General features: G+C 31.2%; 1 protein-coding gene across 3 annotated transcripts in view; it reads right to left on the bottom strand.

The window, feature by feature from the left end:
- The window catches only part of CCDC171 (coiled-coil domain containing 171), a 414,598-nt gene that overhangs the window by 115,803 nt on the left and 280,858 nt on the right, over nt 1-17,937 (bottom strand). For all 3 annotated transcript variants that reach the window (XM_030817262.1, XM_030817163.1, XM_030817225.1), the window contains 2 exons: nt 8,120-8,265; nt 6,016-6,070 (listed from right to left, as the gene is read on the bottom strand). In XM_030817262.1, coding sequence (XP_030673122.1) covers nt 6,016-6,070; nt 8,120-8,265 — 201 coding nt within the window. The remainder of the gene's footprint in view (nt 1-6,015; nt 6,071-8,119; nt 8,266-17,937) is intronic.

The following is a 17,937-nucleotide window of genomic DNA, read 5'->3' as shown; positions in this document are numbered from 1 at the left end:
CAAACTTAAAAAGAACAGAAATCAAACGAAGTATTTGATCCATATAAAATTAAAGTATAACTCAACAGCAAAAATAAAGTGTGGAAAATTTCCAAATATTCAGAAATTATCAGTTCACTCTTAAATAATAAGTCAATGCAGAAATCATAGAAATTAGAAAATACTTTGAAATAGATGAATATAAAAAAATAATAAACCAAAACTTCTGGGATGCAGTGTAGGCTGCATCAGACAGAAATCGATAGCTGTAAATGTCTACATTAAAAAAGAAGAAAGATCTCAAATCAATAACCTAACCTTCCAGCTTGGAGCAGTTAAGAGGGAGACAGAGAGCGCAAACTAAACCCAAAGCAAACAGAAGGGAGAAATAATAATGTTTTAGAGCAGAGATAATACAAAATAGAGAACAGAAAAACAATGGAGCAAATCAAGGAAAACAAAAGTTGGACCCTTAAAAAGACAAATAATATTGACAAGCCTTACCTAGAATGACCAACAGAAAAGTTACTAAATTACTAAAATCGGAAATAAAAATGGGGACATTACTACTAACCTTACAGAAATAAAAACAATTATAAGATAATGAGCAATGGGATATCAACAAGTCACATAACTTAGATAAAACAGCCAAATTCCTAGAAACACACATACCCAAACTGATTGAAAAAGAAATAGAAAATCTGAGATCTATAACAAGAAAAGAATGAATCAGTATCAAAAAACTTCCAGATAAGAAAAGTCCAGGCCCAGAAAGTTTCACTGATGAATTCTGCCAAACGTTTAAAGAATTAACACAAATCTCTCTCACATTCTTGAAAAAAAATGAAGAGAAGGGAGCATTTCCTAACCTATTCTATGAGGTCAGTATTACTGTGATCCTGAAGCCTGACAAAGATATCACAAGAAAACTACAGACCAATATGTTCTATGAATTTAGATGCAATAACCCTCAAAAAAAAAAAAACCTAGCAAACCAAACGTAGCAGCATATTCAAAAGATCACACACCATAACCAAGTGAGATTTATCCCAGGAACACAATGGTGTTCAACATACATAAATCATGTTAGGTAGTACAAAACATCAGTAGGATGAAGGAAAGGAGGCACAACATGATCATCTCAACTGATGCAGAAAAAGAAAAGCATTTGACAAAACTGAATGCCTTTTCATGATAAAAGCACTCAAAAAACTAGGAAAGGAAGAGCACTTTCTCAAACTGATAAAGAGGACCTATGAAAAAACCCACAGCTAATATCATGCTTAATGGTGTAAGACCAAAAACTTTCCCCTTAAGATTAAGAAGAAAACAAAGATGTCTGCTCTCAACAGTCTATTCAACACCACACTGGATGTTCTAGCCAGATAATTAGATAAGAAAAAGAAACCAAAGGCATCCAAACTAGAAAGAACTAAATAAAACTATAATCATAGATAACATAATCTTACATGTAGAAAATCCTAAAGAAGCTATACATGCACACAAAAACTACTAGAGCTAGTAAATTCAGCAGTTACAGGAGAAGAGATGAACATACAAAAAGATAAACATACAAAAATCAGTTGTACTTTTCTGCACACCAGCAATTAAGAATAAAAAATTAGACTTAAGAAAACAGTTCCATCTAAAATAGCACTGCAAATTATAAAATACTTAACAGTAAACTTAACCAAGAAGATGCCTAACTTATACACTGCAAACCACAAAACATTTTTTGAGAGAAATTAAAGAAGATCTAAATAAGTAGAAAGGCATTCTATGTTCATGAATTGCAAGACTTAATATTGTTAAGATGACAATACTCCCCAAATTGATCTATAAATTCAACATAGCAGCTTTCAAAATTCCATTGCCTTCTTTTGCAGAAATGGACAAGCTGATCCCAAAATTCACATGGAATTTTATGAGAGAACTTGAATAGTCAAAACAATCTTGAGATCTAGAAATCTCACATTTCTCAATTTCAAAACTTAATAGAAAACATTGTCATCAAAACTTGTGGTACTGATATGAAGAGAGACATACAATTCAACGGAACAGAATTGAGAGTCCAGAAATAAATCTATATATCTATAGTTAACCGATTTTCAACAGGAGTATGAATGATTCAACATGATCATTCAATGGGAAAAGAACATCCTTTTCAACAAATGGTGCTGGAATAATCGGATTGCCATATAAAACAATGAAGTTGGGCCTTTGCATGATAGAATATATAAAATCAATTCTATATGGATTAAAGACCTAAATATAAGAGCAAAAACTATACGATTCTTAGAAGAAAACACAGGGGAAAGCTTCATGACTTTGCATTTGGACATGGATTCTTAGATATGAGGCCAAACACACAAGCAGCAGCAAGAAAAAAATTAGATTTCATCAAATTGTAAAACTTCTGTTCATCAAAGGACACTATTTAAATAGAAGGTAAAAAGACAACCTACGGGATGGGAGAAAATGTTTTCAAATCATATATATAATAAGATTCTAGTATCCAGAATATGCAAAGAACCCTTAAAACTCAACAACAAAAAGACAATCAACCCAATTTAAAAATGGGCAAAGGATGTGAAGAGACATTTCTCCAAAGAAGACAAACAAATAACCAATAATCATATGAAAACATGTTCAACATTGTTAGTCATTAGGAAAATACAAATCAAAACTATAGTGAGATACTACATAGTAGTCACTAGGATGACCATTAACAAAAATTGAAACTAACAAGTGTGAGCAAGGATGTGGAAAAATTAGAATGCTTATCCATAATGGTGGAGATTTAAAATGGTGCAGCAACTGTGGAAAACAGTTGCGGTTCCTCAAAAAGTTATCATGGTATTATTATATGATCCAGCAGTTCCACTCCTAGCTACATACCCAAGAGAAGTGAAAACAGACCTTCAAACAAAAATTTTTACACAAAATTTCACAGCAGCATTCACTATTCATAATAACCAAGAAGCAGAAACAACCCAGTGTCTATCAGCTGATGAATGCATAAACAAAATGTGGTATAACTATACAATGGCATATTATTCAGCCATAAAAGGGTACGATGTATCAATACATGCCACAGGATGAATGACCCTTGAATAAATTATGCTAAATGAAAGAAGCCAGACATCTAAAACCACATATTGTATTATTCCATTTACATTAAATGTCCAGAACAGGAAAATCCATAGAGACAGAAGGCAGGTCAGTGTTTGCCAGGATGTAGGGGAAAGGGATATAAGAAATAATTGCTTCTTGGGTACTGGGTTTCTTTTGCAGTGATGTAAATGTTCTGGAATTAGTTGTGATGGATGCAGATACTAAAAACCACTGAATTGTGTACTTTAAAATGGTTAAACTGGTGAGTTTTTTTCAAAACAAGTTCAACAGTTTTGGATTTTCAAAAAAAATAAAAAGCAGCCAAAATTTCAACTCAAGAGAGAAGGGTGTGTTTTAAAAAATGCACCTCATGACAAGTTATGATGATTTTGTTTCTTCTCGTTCTTATTTTTCTTATCTCCAATAACTTGAAATTGCCCCCCCCCAAAAGAGTGTCTTTTAAAATTAACTTCTGACCTACGTTAAAAACTGGCAAAAATAAAAATATATATCTAAATTAAATTAATATAAAATTTACATTTCTTTGAAAAAAAAAAACTATATGTTTTTAACTGAAATGACCGACCTTCCTTATTAAATAGTAGTTGTCAGTCCCAAGTGGAATTTTGAAAATAATATCTAATCAACTGTTCTGTGTAATATATTTGTAGTATTTGAAAAGTTGAATGAAATGTGTTGCTTAAAAACTACCAAGTATAAATAAAATGTAATTGCTATGTTCAGGTTAAGTTCCTTAACATCCAAGAAAAGAAATAACGTCTGCAGGAAAACCAGTTCTTTCTTCTATTTGATTATTGTGTCAGAAGTTAGTATTAAAATTCAACTCAGCAGGTAAGACTTAGTTTTATTCTAGAATGAATGGTACAAACCTTGAAAACACATGTGTTTAAAACAGTAAGAAATATAAATAGTCATACTATTTTACTGTGCACAGTAAACTTTGCTAAAGAGTTTGGATGTATCCATATCCATTTTTACCATCCCATGAAAGAGCCTGGACCCTCCTTCCATACTAGTCTTTGTTTCAACAAAGACAGCAAAATGCCAATGGAAAGTCCAAGGTGGCCAGAAAAATAAACCTGTTGAACTCTGGCACGAAGACAGGTGGGCCTGCATCTTCCTGAGACCTTCAGAGGACTCTCTGGGCCACCTCCTTAACACTCATTCATTCTCACTTATACCTCACAGAAAACAGAATTATCCCCAATTATCTTTCCTAAGTTTTCACTTAAAGCTTGAAAAGTAATTGATAACTTTAAAACCACTATATTAATAGAATTTTCTAAAGACATAAATCAAAATAATTAACTACTAAATCTGAAGAGAGAAAAAGCCATAAAGCAAAAGTAAATCTACAGTGGCTATAGACCAGATTTACAGGCAGCTTTCTTTCCATATGACACAAAAATCAAAAGATGAACTACAACTGAAGAACTGTATGATTATAATCATCCTGTTGCAATCAGTCTTTACTACATTTAAATGATATATTTTGCCATTTTCATAAGAAAAGAAGGTGGTACAACATTAACATTTCATATTGGTGATGGTTTTTCCCTGATGTCAAAGTTCATTCCCCAAGTTAGCTGCTATCTAACTTTTTTTTTCTCCAACTGGAATGATGAAAAACCAACTGGATTTCAAATTCAACATTAACTATATAAAAGGGCGTGCCATGTATATGATGTAATTGACTTTTCTATCCACCAAATTCAAAAAAACATACCAAAGATGTCTCTTTCACTGCAAATCTAAATTTCAGATTTGTGGCACATATGAATTTAATGTGACTATATTTAAACTATACTGACTAGCTAAACTTTTATAAATGGGAAGGGGGAGAAATCATAGTTTCAAAGAAGCTTAGGAAATAGCACTCAGATTTTTTGTTTTTCAAAATACTTTTGTTGACATGAAATAATGCTGGTCACTTTCAAAATATAAAAGAATACAGGGGCCCATTGTTTTTAAAATGTTACAATGCATTAACTATTAGTTTGCTAATTTTGATTTAATATGCCCTTCAAAAGGTTAGTTTTAGGGTATTTTAAGTGACTTATAAAATGATATTATATAAAAAATTGATTCACAAGGTTATTCTAAATGTGATTCATTCATAAATTCCATGTATCTTTAAAGTACTTAATGTTTGCCTTTCTAATAATTTGCCTATCAGACAGTAGCAGAAACACATAAATAATGTTTCTCTACTTTTGAATGATGAAATAATGAACACATCTTTCAGTGTGGAGTGGAGTGCTAACAAAATACATGGTCAGTAAATATATTATGTTTTTACTAATATCATAATACTTTTATTATGCTGTTCATCACTACAAATTAACACTCAGAGTTTATCATACAGGAGTAATCAAATTTGAAAACAATAGAATATATTAAATAATTAAATTTCTACTTTAAGAGTATATTCTTACAAGTAAGAAAGAAAATTTCAATTTGAATAACATCACTACCTAGTTTATATATATGAGTATTACTAAATAAAATACATGTTTCTCTCTATACATATAGATATAGGACCATTTGTTTAAGAGTGGTAAGAGGTTAGACAGGGTGGTCAAACATTTTATCGTTATGAAATATATAAGAATCTTAATGACCTCTGCTTTGTTCAGCAAAGACCGCAAATAATTCCAAGTGCAATTACACCAGTTTGGGGAAACCACTATTTTCATAGTTTTATAGATATATAAAGTGAATTCTGAAAAAAAGCATGCAATATAGCACTATGTAATGGAAATTTCCAGTCATCTGCAAAGCATCTTTTGGTTAATTTAGTTTTTTAAGTTTCAAAATGAATTAAAGTACTTTATGGCTAATAAAAATAATGACTAGGTGTCACGATACAAATTGAACAATATTAAAGAAAAATTACAGTACCTTGTGAAGCGTATTTTCTACTGCTCTCATGTGATTAGCAACACATTCTTTGTCTCTAGAAAAAATAAAAGATTAAGTGTTAGTAAAACTCAAAACTTACTACCACTGTTACACATTTTAGTATAAGTCACTGGTATTAAAAAATAAGGGTCTGATATCACTGTTCTCCTTTTATTTTTTAATTTAACTTTTTAAATTTTGATTTTTTAATTCATTGTTCTCCTTTTAAAAGTATAAAAACTAACCATATTCACTGATATATTTCCACATTTAACTCATATCTTAAATTTTGTTGCCTGTCCTAAATTGGGGTAGGGAAGAATAAAAACGTAAAAAAGTGAAAAACAAAGAAAAAAATCACAATTACATTATTGATCATTTAAAATGTGATTTAAATGGTAAAACTTTATTCTTTTATTTCTAATGAAAAATACTTTGAAAATCTTAGTGATGGGGATATATAAGAAATGACCATACTATGCAAAATAGTATTTTCCTTTCCACACAGTCTTTTTATGCTATAATAATTACACAGAAAACTCCTCCGTGACTTGTCTAGGAATATGCAAAGTTACTAGTTTCTCCTATCAGCCTACTATATTGATTTTAGCCTTCATAATGAAATAAAAAGTTTGAATGAAAATACTGAAGATAAAAATCTAATTGTAAATTGAAATTGAAAACTGTAAATAATGTATTAGTCTCCAGATTTCAAATCAGCTTTCTTTAGTTTTATAAAAACATGTGCCCGTGGTCACAGATCATAGACATGTCAAAATACTGAATTAACAGCAATGTTTTGAAAATACAGTTTGAATCTGGAGGTTTTATAAGCCTATTTTCATTTATCTCAGAATTTTCTCAGTGCTATAAGACTCACTGGAAATTACCTGGGCTAAGCCTCTCATTTGACATGATGAAACTGGGAGTGAACAATAACAACAAAAACTGATTTAGTCAAACTTATATTTTAAAAAATGACAAAAACATACACCTTATATGGTGGTGCAATGTTACATAGCTTTATAGTTTTCCAAAAAACTATCAGTGGTTATTCAAACATGCCAATATTTTGGCCATCTGTCAATTCATGTTTTCATTATGTTTGAGTAATGTCACAAACCCTGTGGCAAAGCTTATGAATAGCCTAAGATTGTGGATTCCTTGTTCAGTGATTTATATACATTCTGCAGTTTACAGACTATATTCATATTTGATGATATTTTATGCTTGTTTGTCTCAAAAAATATTTAATTAACGTATATTTTTGCAAGTAAAGAAATTCAGAATTCTAAATTTAGAAAACACTGAGTTTATCAAAATTAGATGTTTCTTTATTCCTTGAAAATAGATATTCTTTAAGCCATGCTGTTGTACAAAGAACTGTCCTAAAGGATTCCATGAAATTTGATATGAGGAACAAATAAAAATGCCCAAGAGAACTGTTCAAAGTGAACTTCATAATGTATGTCAACTTGATTACCTGGTTTAAAAAAAAAAAAAAAGCAAAAACACTTTCATCACATTTACATAGTGGTCTACTCTGAAAACTGTATATTTTTCTCCTTAAAATATTAGAATATACAGCTATAAAAATTAAATGAGTTTTCCACGGTCAATACATTTTATTGTATTTTTTAAATGCTATGATACACATGCTGATTGTATGCTAACATTTCTTTATGGAAATATTACTCACAATATTAGTAGATAATAATATATGCAGAGCAAAATTTCGGAGACAGTGGGGCAGAAGAGAATAGGAATGTATAACAGAAGATACTATGAAAAACTTTTAAATAGAGTCTTACATTTCACATTACTAAAACATAGTTTCTAACATGTAACACTATAACAGAGCCCAAAATAAGCATAATTAGAGGTTATATAGAAGCTTATACTTTTCTGAGGTTTCTCAATAAAATATACATTTGGTATGTTAAGAGTTTTTCTTTTTTGAGGATATATCAGAGAATTTCAAAGAAAGACAGCTGTTACTTTTGTTTTCTAACACTGTATTATCCAGGGCTAAAACCCGGAGCATGAAAGTAAGAATTGATCTTTTGTCTGTTTTAAGTGATCTCCCCAAGGTCCAAATGCTCACTTGGCTGCCATGCGGAGGGCACTCTCTGCATCATGGATGTTCTCCTCCAGTCGACGCTTGTCCTGCTCCAGCTGGGTAAGATGTCTATTGAGCTGACGCAGAGATTGATCTTTTCTTCTCAGCTCCATCTTTGCCTCGGAGAGACTCTGCAAGCAGACAGAAAACAGAGTTACTTGTCAGCCCTGATAATTAACTTCAATTTATGCCATAGGCTATTAAACAAAGAAGAATACAGACTGACTGAGAAGTAGACTTGGGTCATTACACATCAAAGTTGAACAAATTTTCTGCAAAAATTTGATATACTTACTAATTAGAAATGATAGAACTGATAAGGTTTTGGAAAATGTCTCGTTACAAAATACAGTTCCATTTTATTTTTTTAAATACTGCAAGGCAAATAAATTGTATTCTTACTAAAAATAATCTGATTATAAAAATCTCAAGTTGTACTTTCTTTTAATGATGAAAAAATAAAGATTTCAGGGTAGAAAGCACATGAAATTTAGAGTCAATTTTATTCTAAATAGAACTAGAGTTAAGAACTATCATATGCCCAAACTATGCATGTGACTGAGAAAATGATAGACCAGGATATGTATAAGAAAATGGTAAACCCAAGATGAACGAGTACCACTACTGTCTTTATAAATATATAGTTAGGTGGCTATAGACATTTCAGCAAACAAACAAATTGGACTCCAAAATAAAATTCACTTGCTTCCCAGTAAATAACTCTCATGTCAAGGATAGCAACACAAATAGGATCGACATGTTTTAACTAACAAAGTTATAAATAATACTTGCATTCAGAATTATTTGCGTTCTGTAAATGTTTTCTTATTCACAGAAGTACAAGATCTGTTGATTTATATTTGCCATCTACTTTAATCTGAAATATTAGCGCAAAAATTTCAAGATGCCATTGTGCAACTTCATGTTGAAGGCTTAGAATCAGAAGCTCACAACTGAGGGAAGTATTTTTTAGACCTCACTTAAAATTCTAGGATGCAAAATAGTACAGGGATCAGAGGATTGCTTAGCACTAAGAATCTTCTTACTCCTTTGCCTAAAAAATTTCTAGAATAAGCTTATCAAACAGTTTTTTATTAAATTTATTGGATGGTAAGCTAAATAATTGAGTGCATACACATAATTTTTTCTTCTTGCTCAGTTTAGCCACACATTAACATCCACACTGTGCTTCAAAAATCTAGTAAAGAATAAACAAAAATGTTATAATTTCATGTGTAAAACTCTCTAACAGTATTCTTTTAGTGCATTCACAATGGGTAGTATAAAAAAAAGAATAGTATAAAAAACTTAAGCTGCGTACATGTTAAACCAATTAATTTCCTCTAAATGCTGGTGAATTGAAAGCCATCATCAGTCAAACCAGGTATTTTTAAATGTTAAAAGTTTTAAAATTCAGTGATTCACTTTTCAAATAGTCGAATTACTGTCAAATATAAATCAGAAAATTAAACAAACTATGACTACTTATGAGACATTGTATTTTGTTTTAAATCTTCACCATTAACAGATCTTCACAAACATTCCACCACAGAAATAGTCACTGATTCAAACCAACTTTAAAAAGATGGCAAAGAATAAATTTTTAAAACCATACTAAACCTACTAATTTTGTGCCAATGCTAAGATAAAGGCACTAAAGCATCATGAGATTTCTTTATTTAAAAGAGTAAAATCCTTTTCAGTTCGTTTCAAAGTCAGCATTCCCGACATCTTTCAAGCAACAAAAAAAATCAATTTTTCAAATATGAAGATCAAACTAATGGTCCATCACCAGTTATGGATAAAGCTTGAATTCTTCCAACAAAAACAATACATTTGTGCCAGTCCATTCAAATTCTTCTGCTCAATAACTCTTATGACTAGAGGTGCATATTTGTGAGGGGACTATCCAGCATTCAGTATATTATTTCTAACCTTACCCAGATTGAAGCTTGCTGATCCAATCTCAGGGAATCCATGACTTTGAAATTATCATAAACCCACACTTGACATTTCAATAATCCTATCATATACTTTCAAAGAAGATATAACTCATAACATTAGAATTTCTACTACATAGCTAAATCTTCTCGTTTCCATTCTTTCATTTTCATGTCTCAGGGGCAACGACAGGAGTCATCAAACTCTTCTAAAGCTTATACTATTTCAGGGGTATAGAAAAGAAACAAAAAGTGGTATAAACAAAGTGATATAATTCATACTTCCTTGAGTATGAAAACAAAAATATAGTTTTTTTGGAAAAAAGATCATAGTTTTATAACTTACAGACATAGAATTCTCATTTGAAAAGAGGAGAATGACATCATGAAATACATCAGTGGGTCCTAAGATTGATGGGGATGGGTGTAAAACACCAAGACATAAACCGTGATTCAAGAATACGTCTTTTCCCTAATACTTAACCTTTTTTAAATAACAAAAACAGAATATTTAAAAATCCTAACACTGAGCTTTAAAGAAAAATATATTTGTGTATATATATTTACATATATATACACATCACATATATATTTATAAATATATATCCATATATCACATATAATTTTAAATTCAGCTTTTCTTTTCTCCTGTTCAGATTGATCTAATTAAAACCCATGATAAACTTTAAGGACTCTAATATTTCCAACTGAATGACTGAAACCAAGAGGGTGCGCCTCTAGGCAGCAAGGCAACAATGATAAGCAGCAGGTTAGCCACTAATTTCTCAACCAGGGTAGACTGTGAAAGTGTGATGTTCTGATATCCAAGAAACTGTTCAGGAGAGAATAGGATAAATCAAGTTTAATAACTCTGCTCCTAATTGTTCCCCCAATGCTCAACTCTAATTACTTGGAGAACTCTCCTGACTGTCACCTGATATTAAGTTGTTGGAGGCTGAGCCTGGAACAGCGAGATAATCAATAAACATTTAGTGGGGAGAAGAATGAAGATCCTGTTAAGCAGTGGGAACCTGCAGCACCCAAAGCCCTTCTGCTCATGAGAAAACCTATGGGACAGCCATAGTGATTGCAAAGCAATAATCCAAAGAACTGTTTTTAGGCCTTGAGGCCTTTAAGCAACAGTACATTTGAGGAAAAAAGGTTAACACGGTCACCCTAATTACAGCCCACTTTCACATACTTCATATATAAGTGAAGACAAGCCAATTAGGTAGAAAGGAAGATAAGGGAAGTTTTATTTGTATACTAATTAAACCCCTGATGAAATTAAAGGAAAAACATACAGCTCTGTAATTGTGTCTGAGAAAGGTCACTTCAGGTTCAGTTATCAGAACAGCACAGCCTTGAGATATTTCACTTAATCCACAATACAGCCCTCATTTTGTACTCAGGTCTTAATATTTACCAAGAAAAAAAAATTCAAAGCCTGATACTGAATTTATCTTTAAACAGTGTTGTGAACAATTTTAGCTGTTAGAAAGTTAAGGCTAGATATGATAACAAGAGTCTTTTAAAGAGCAGAAAAAAATATTCTACCTACACAAGAACCAATGTCACAATATTATTTATCAAAGATTTCCAGTTTTCATTTTAAATCCAAAATGTTTTTAAGCAAATTTTTACAATGCTATCCCAAAATGTCTGTATTTCAAAAGCTATTGTATAATATCTTTATTGCATTTCTTTTTAGATAATTATGTCATTGCTTACCTTCATTTTCTCTGTTAAGGAAGAAAAAACCAATGCTTTCACTTAACTACTCCTATAAGAAAATACTTACATTTGATTGTTTCCAGAAATGATCATGAAAAGCTATTTACTATTAATGAAAGCTGGCAGGAACAGTATGGATACAAAGGAAGTAGTGAAGTATAGGAAAAGCTCAGGAATAGAATACATGGTAGATGCGAATATTAAATAACCCACACATTTTTTAAATGTATTTTTTCTTATCCATAGTTCCTGAAATTTCTATAATAAGCATGTAGTACTAGTGAATAACAGCAAAAATTATTTTAAGTCATACATAATATTATATTTCTAAAGCTTCAAATGTTTATTAAGGCTAATAATTTTTAATTAATTATAAAATAAATTGAAATTCTATTACCTCACACCTATGAAAACATTTTGTGCAATGAAAATTTTTAAATAACAGCTTTATTGAGATGTAATCCACATACTAAACAATTCAATCTTTTAAGGTGTACAGTTCAGTACGTATTCACAGAGTTGTACAACTATCACCAATAGAGGTCTTTTTTGAAGTAAAATTCTTTAGAAAAAAAACCTTACCAAAACAATGTGGCTATCTAAATATAGTATCTCTCAGTCCCAGCAAACTCTAGTTGAAAACTGCATAAGATATACAAAGTGTATCATTCTGTTTAGAAATGATTTTTGAAATAAAAAATTTATGAAATGAATTCCCTGAATTGGAATATTTAATTAATAAATGCGGTATAGTACAAACGTTAAAGTTATCTTAAAGGATATGCATATCTCTTCAACTAATATTTCTGGATGCCAAGCGAATCACCCAACATAGTTCTTTCTCATAAGGGTACAGTATAGCAGTGCTTTAGACCATTAGGCCGCTAGGAAGACCAAGCCCCAGGGGATATTGCTTTTATAGATTTGCTTTTGTCTAATGGGAAATATCTATGGATCTACATTCCTACACACTAAAAGCTAATGGCTTATTCAATTTGGTATAAAAAGTTAGTCATACAAAATGAAAGGCAAGACAACAACACAAGTGTTATAAGAACTAGGCTACATTTCCTTGCAGGGGGAAAAAATATAACATTTAAAGAAAAATAAATTTATTGCTGTCTGACTGTTCCTTTAAACATCTCTAGATTGCAATAAATTTGGTTAAAAAGCTTAGTAAAATTAATGTTTGAAAAGGAAATAAGGCTGTCTTCAGCCCTACTGTTATGTAACAACTAAAAAATTATATTAATCAAGAATTAATTAAATACTTGCTAGGTGGATGAAACTGTACAGGTTGTCACAGAAACTATAAACATAAAATGATACAACAACCAAATTTACAATAGGGCTGGGTAAGCAAGTTAGGAATGAAACTAAAGAATAATATATTTTATAATAAAGCCAGAAAATCTGTAAGATAAACAATTAGATAATTTACAAAAAAAATACAACAATAAAAGATGTTGGTATATAGTACAGTTTATATCTGAATAAATTTCGATCTTGGTATCTTATATTTTATATGAGGAATTTAAATACAAAGTTATGTAATTCAAATTAATCTTCCTTAGGGATACTATCTTTTATTGTTTTCTAGTAATACCTACACAGAAGGTAGGTGACATATTTATAAACTGAAGCTGAAGCTCAAATAACTTACCCACTTTCAGGGTTAAATAAATGGCAGTCTTAGTTAGAACTCACATGTCTAGTAAGACAACAGATGTTAAGGTATTCTATAAACTGTAAAAGACTACATAAATGTAAAAGGCATGATTAATGATTACACTTCTACATGTAATGTCATTACGGACTGTTCTTTAAATCTCCACCTATATATGACAACTTATGAGTGCCTATATTATTTCTGCCTCATTTATTTACTTACATATACATACAAATACGTATAATTTTTAAAATTATTTTATCACACTTGAAAAAGACAAAAGGAAATTAACAAAGAGTGTAAAATATGTTACTTTTATAAATAGGCCATGTGACAGATGATTAACAACAAATAGGGCAAATGAGCGATGAAAATTCACCTTAAAAATTTCCAAGCATGCTATAAGATTTTGTTATATAATGCCTCATGATTATCTGTACCATATTCTCACATATGCCTTTGAAAATGTCTTCCTAAATGGTGTCAATATAAAATAAAAAAGCTAACTCTTCCCAGTAAACTAACTGAAAGTGATCAATAATAAAATATAATGGAATAAAAAGGAACTTCATAAGAGTATTCAAAATATATTGAATGCTATTTGTTCTAAGCCTCGCATATAAAGCACAAAACTTTGTGATAGACTAAACGTATTAGATAACAGTGAAGTGGAAAAGAAATAGTTAAAACACATTTTAAATGACAAAAAAAAGGAGGATAGTAAAGAGAACCACAAAAACCCTCTCAACTGGAAAATATACTCAGAAAAGTACAAAATAGAAAAGTGATAGCTAGATTTATTGTGACACACGGCATGTAAGCAGTAATGTGGCAGTAATGTTTTCTGAGTATAAAGCAAACTGAGTTTGGCTGCACTGCAGACCTCATGAGACAGAAACTACCTGCAGATGACAACCATCATGATGCTGCTATAACAAAATCAGCTCTTATACGACATCTACATTCTCTTGGCAAATACCTAAGAAATATGAGGGGACAGAATACACATAGGCTCTTCTGTTGGACCCTATCAGCCATAGCATACTCAAAAACTTCGCAGAGCTGACAACCCCAGCTATGTGGAGGTCCAAAAAATTGCTGAATTCCCTGGCAATATTTTAAACGAGTCGAGCTATGAATTAAGTTGTAAAAAACTATCATTTAGAATTTAAATGCTGTTTTAAAATCATTTGAGAATTACCTAAAACAAATGTCTGAGAAGAATTTGAAAAAATTTGAATAATCTATAAAGGGCTTCATATACTTGGGTTTCTAATATTTAAATTAAAAACTTTGTTGAAAAAAATCTTTCAACTTCGAGAATTGTTTTGGTGATAGAAGTGAATAATAGGGTAAATAAGCCTATTAATAATTAAAATACTCTTACATTAATATTTTCACTGTACTACAGAATTTAAATGGCCATTATTTAACGTGAATATGTTATATATTAACTACTTTTAATAAAAGTAAATCAAATACCAACTCAATAAAATTCAATTATTTAAGAGAATTTGAAGGTCAAATTTAAAATTCGGAAAATAAATTTAGGTTATTTTAGACTTAAATGTAAATAAAACAAAGTTTTGAGTTTTTTCTTAAAAGTTTATTCATTGGATGATTTTTCGTGCATTAAGTATTTTACTACTGATTTCTACCTTAATTTTAGAAGTATGTCCATGGGGGAAAAAATTCTAGACAGCAAATGTTTGCTAACTTTCACTATGGGGAGTGTCCCACATATTTTCTTGTACACACAGAACAGTGCCTCTCATATTGTAAGTATTCAATAAATGCTGGCCATTATAACTGCTGTTGTTATTTCCCCTATAATCACTAGGGGGAAAAATACTTGAGTAACAACTAAGTATCATTATTGTCATTACAACTCAAGCATATTATAATTACATTAGCTCATTTGATTCTTTATAATCCAGTGAGGTATCTATTATTACCATTCCTGTTTTACACGAGAAAACTAAGAATCAGAGAAGTTATTTCCCCAAAGTCATGGAACTAGTAAATAGGTTTATGTCAAAATGTGAGCCCTTCTTCTGAATCTAAAACCTTCTTCTAAACTCTGTACTACAGTAGTGTTAATAACAATGTCTTCAGATTTTCCATAAAATCTACTAACTGGGAAATCACCATGGAAATGTAAAACCAACATTTCTCTTATTTATCAAACTCCATAAAGTCAGTAAGGTACTTTAATATATTTAGATGGTTACTTTCTACTTATATTAAAGTCCAGTAAGAGCTTCAGTATTATTTAAGGATACACTTTCAACATCAAACATTGAAGAATGCACAACTCAAGATCCCTTGTGTGAAAGTGGGATCACTGTCATCACTCATTAAATGTACTAATAAAAAATAAATATTTGTAAAGAAATGACGAATTGTATAGCACTCCATTGTAGTATAGAATTTTATATAATTCAAGACACATTGGGCTGTTGCTTTTTTTAACCTTTCAAAAAGCAATGGACTTAATTACCTTTCCTTTATAATTTACCAACAACAGCACTTAACTTTCCCTGTAGATTTTAAAATTTGACTGCCTAGCATAATATCACCTTTTTAATATTTGTAACAGCAACCCACCCTATCACAACAGTATATCAAGATACCAAGCTCAATAATACAGCATCTGTAGCTACCTCTTCCTAGTTAGGGAGATCTTAGCTGCTATGTAAGAAAACACTTATGTGCCTAATTTAAATCAAAAATGTCATCTTTAAAAAACTGGTATCCAGCCAGGTGTGGTGGTGAATGCCTATAATCTCAGCACTTTGGGAGGCTGAGGTGGGCAGATTGCTTGAGGCCAGGAGTTCAAGACCAGCCTGGGCAAAATTTGAATAGGATGCTTGAATTAGTGGACTCCCAACTCCCATCCTTCTTTAAACTGGAATTTGCTTTAATGTTTTCTATGAACTTTGTGTAAGATTTCGTTTAAAGAAAGGGTTCTTTGGCTAAATATACTTGCCAACTATTGTAAGAGAAGGCCATGGGAAGCTTCTGAAGGATTCTAGGCTGTGAAGCATCCCTCTTTGATCTGTTTGGGAATCATATATATAAACTATAACGGTCTAATTAAAGAAATACAAGAGGTCATTCTGGCTATATCATCATAGCTCATTTAAATCTTCAGTGGAATTCTAACCAAGGTTTAATATGATTTCACCTGTGAGTAAAAGATACAATGATATACTATGTTAAAAATGATTTTAAAAGAACTGGCTTATAATAGTTTTCCTTAATATGCTAGAGTATTATATCAAAATTTACTTTTACATTACTCAGAGTATATATTATTTACTTTCTATAAACGCACATTCTAGCCATATATTTTCTATTTCCATTAATTATGAAATCCTACAAGGTATTTGAATTACATGATAGACAGCCATAAACCCTACGTCATAGCAGAAATACATGATGGAAAGAATATTATTTTAGGAACACCAAAAAGTGGATTAACAACTGAATTCAGTAATTGTTTTCTAAGGAGAACTACACTATTTCGGCTACGGTTTTAAAATGTTTTCGGTTATTATGTTGTGTTGTTTTGAAGTAAAAGAGGGTAGAACAAAGTTACCACTGGCAATAACCACTGAGTGAGATTTCTAAAAGGGTTTCTAAAAGGGTTGGTACCGGCTTTCCCATCGTACAATAAACCATGAAAGTTATTTTTAACACATCTGAGTGAAATATATACTTTTTAACCACTCTTCACTTGTATTAATTAAAGAAAAAGAGAGTGAAGCTGAGTAATACAGAGTTGTTAAAACAAAGATGAAGGCTCACAACTAAAACAACCAGTTTCAGCAACAGTTGGAAGCATATTCAAAGTACTGCACAAGGCAGAAGGATGGACTCAAGCCTCTGGGGAATTTCTTGAGGAATTGTGCTTATCAAAACCCCTGATCTCGGTTGTAAGGTCATTTGTTCAGGCGGTAATAGTTGAAAAATACATATTCTGGGGAAGTAACATAGCAAAACATAGCATTTTATAGGTTTGCTTCCAATGGAATTTTCCCGTATAAGGGTGTACGTGTATATATGTACATGAATATATACATACTCAGTAAATAGTACCATTTTGGTTACAAAGAGCTTGCTATAAAATTAGTGTAATTTACACTTCTGATCCCTCTGTAACCAACCCATTCACCTGAAGAAAAACGTAGTTGTTCTAACCTTCTAAATGAGCGAGATCGCCATCTATTGGTGATGCTTTAAAATGTCAGGAATATGGCTTCTGGAACCTAGAAAACGTTCTGTGCAATGTGGTGGACACAGAGTACATATTCTAGAACATTCAAATTTTCTTAAACAACAAACAGCATAATACACGAAATAATCTTTTTCTTTTATACTTAAAAAACCTCTAGAACAAGAGAGAAAAGCATCAACCAGACATATGACTCCCGGAGATAACTATTTTCAACCCTACT

This window comes from Nomascus leucogenys, chromosome 1a, assembly GCF_006542625.1.
Source record: "Nomascus leucogenys isolate Asia chromosome 1a, Asia_NLE_v1, whole genome shotgun sequence".
Lineage (NCBI taxonomy): Eukaryota > Metazoa > Chordata > Mammalia > Primates > Hylobatidae > Nomascus > Nomascus leucogenys.
The sequence above is the reverse complement of the archived record's forward strand: the minus strand, read 5'-3'. Positions and strand labels throughout refer to the sequence as shown.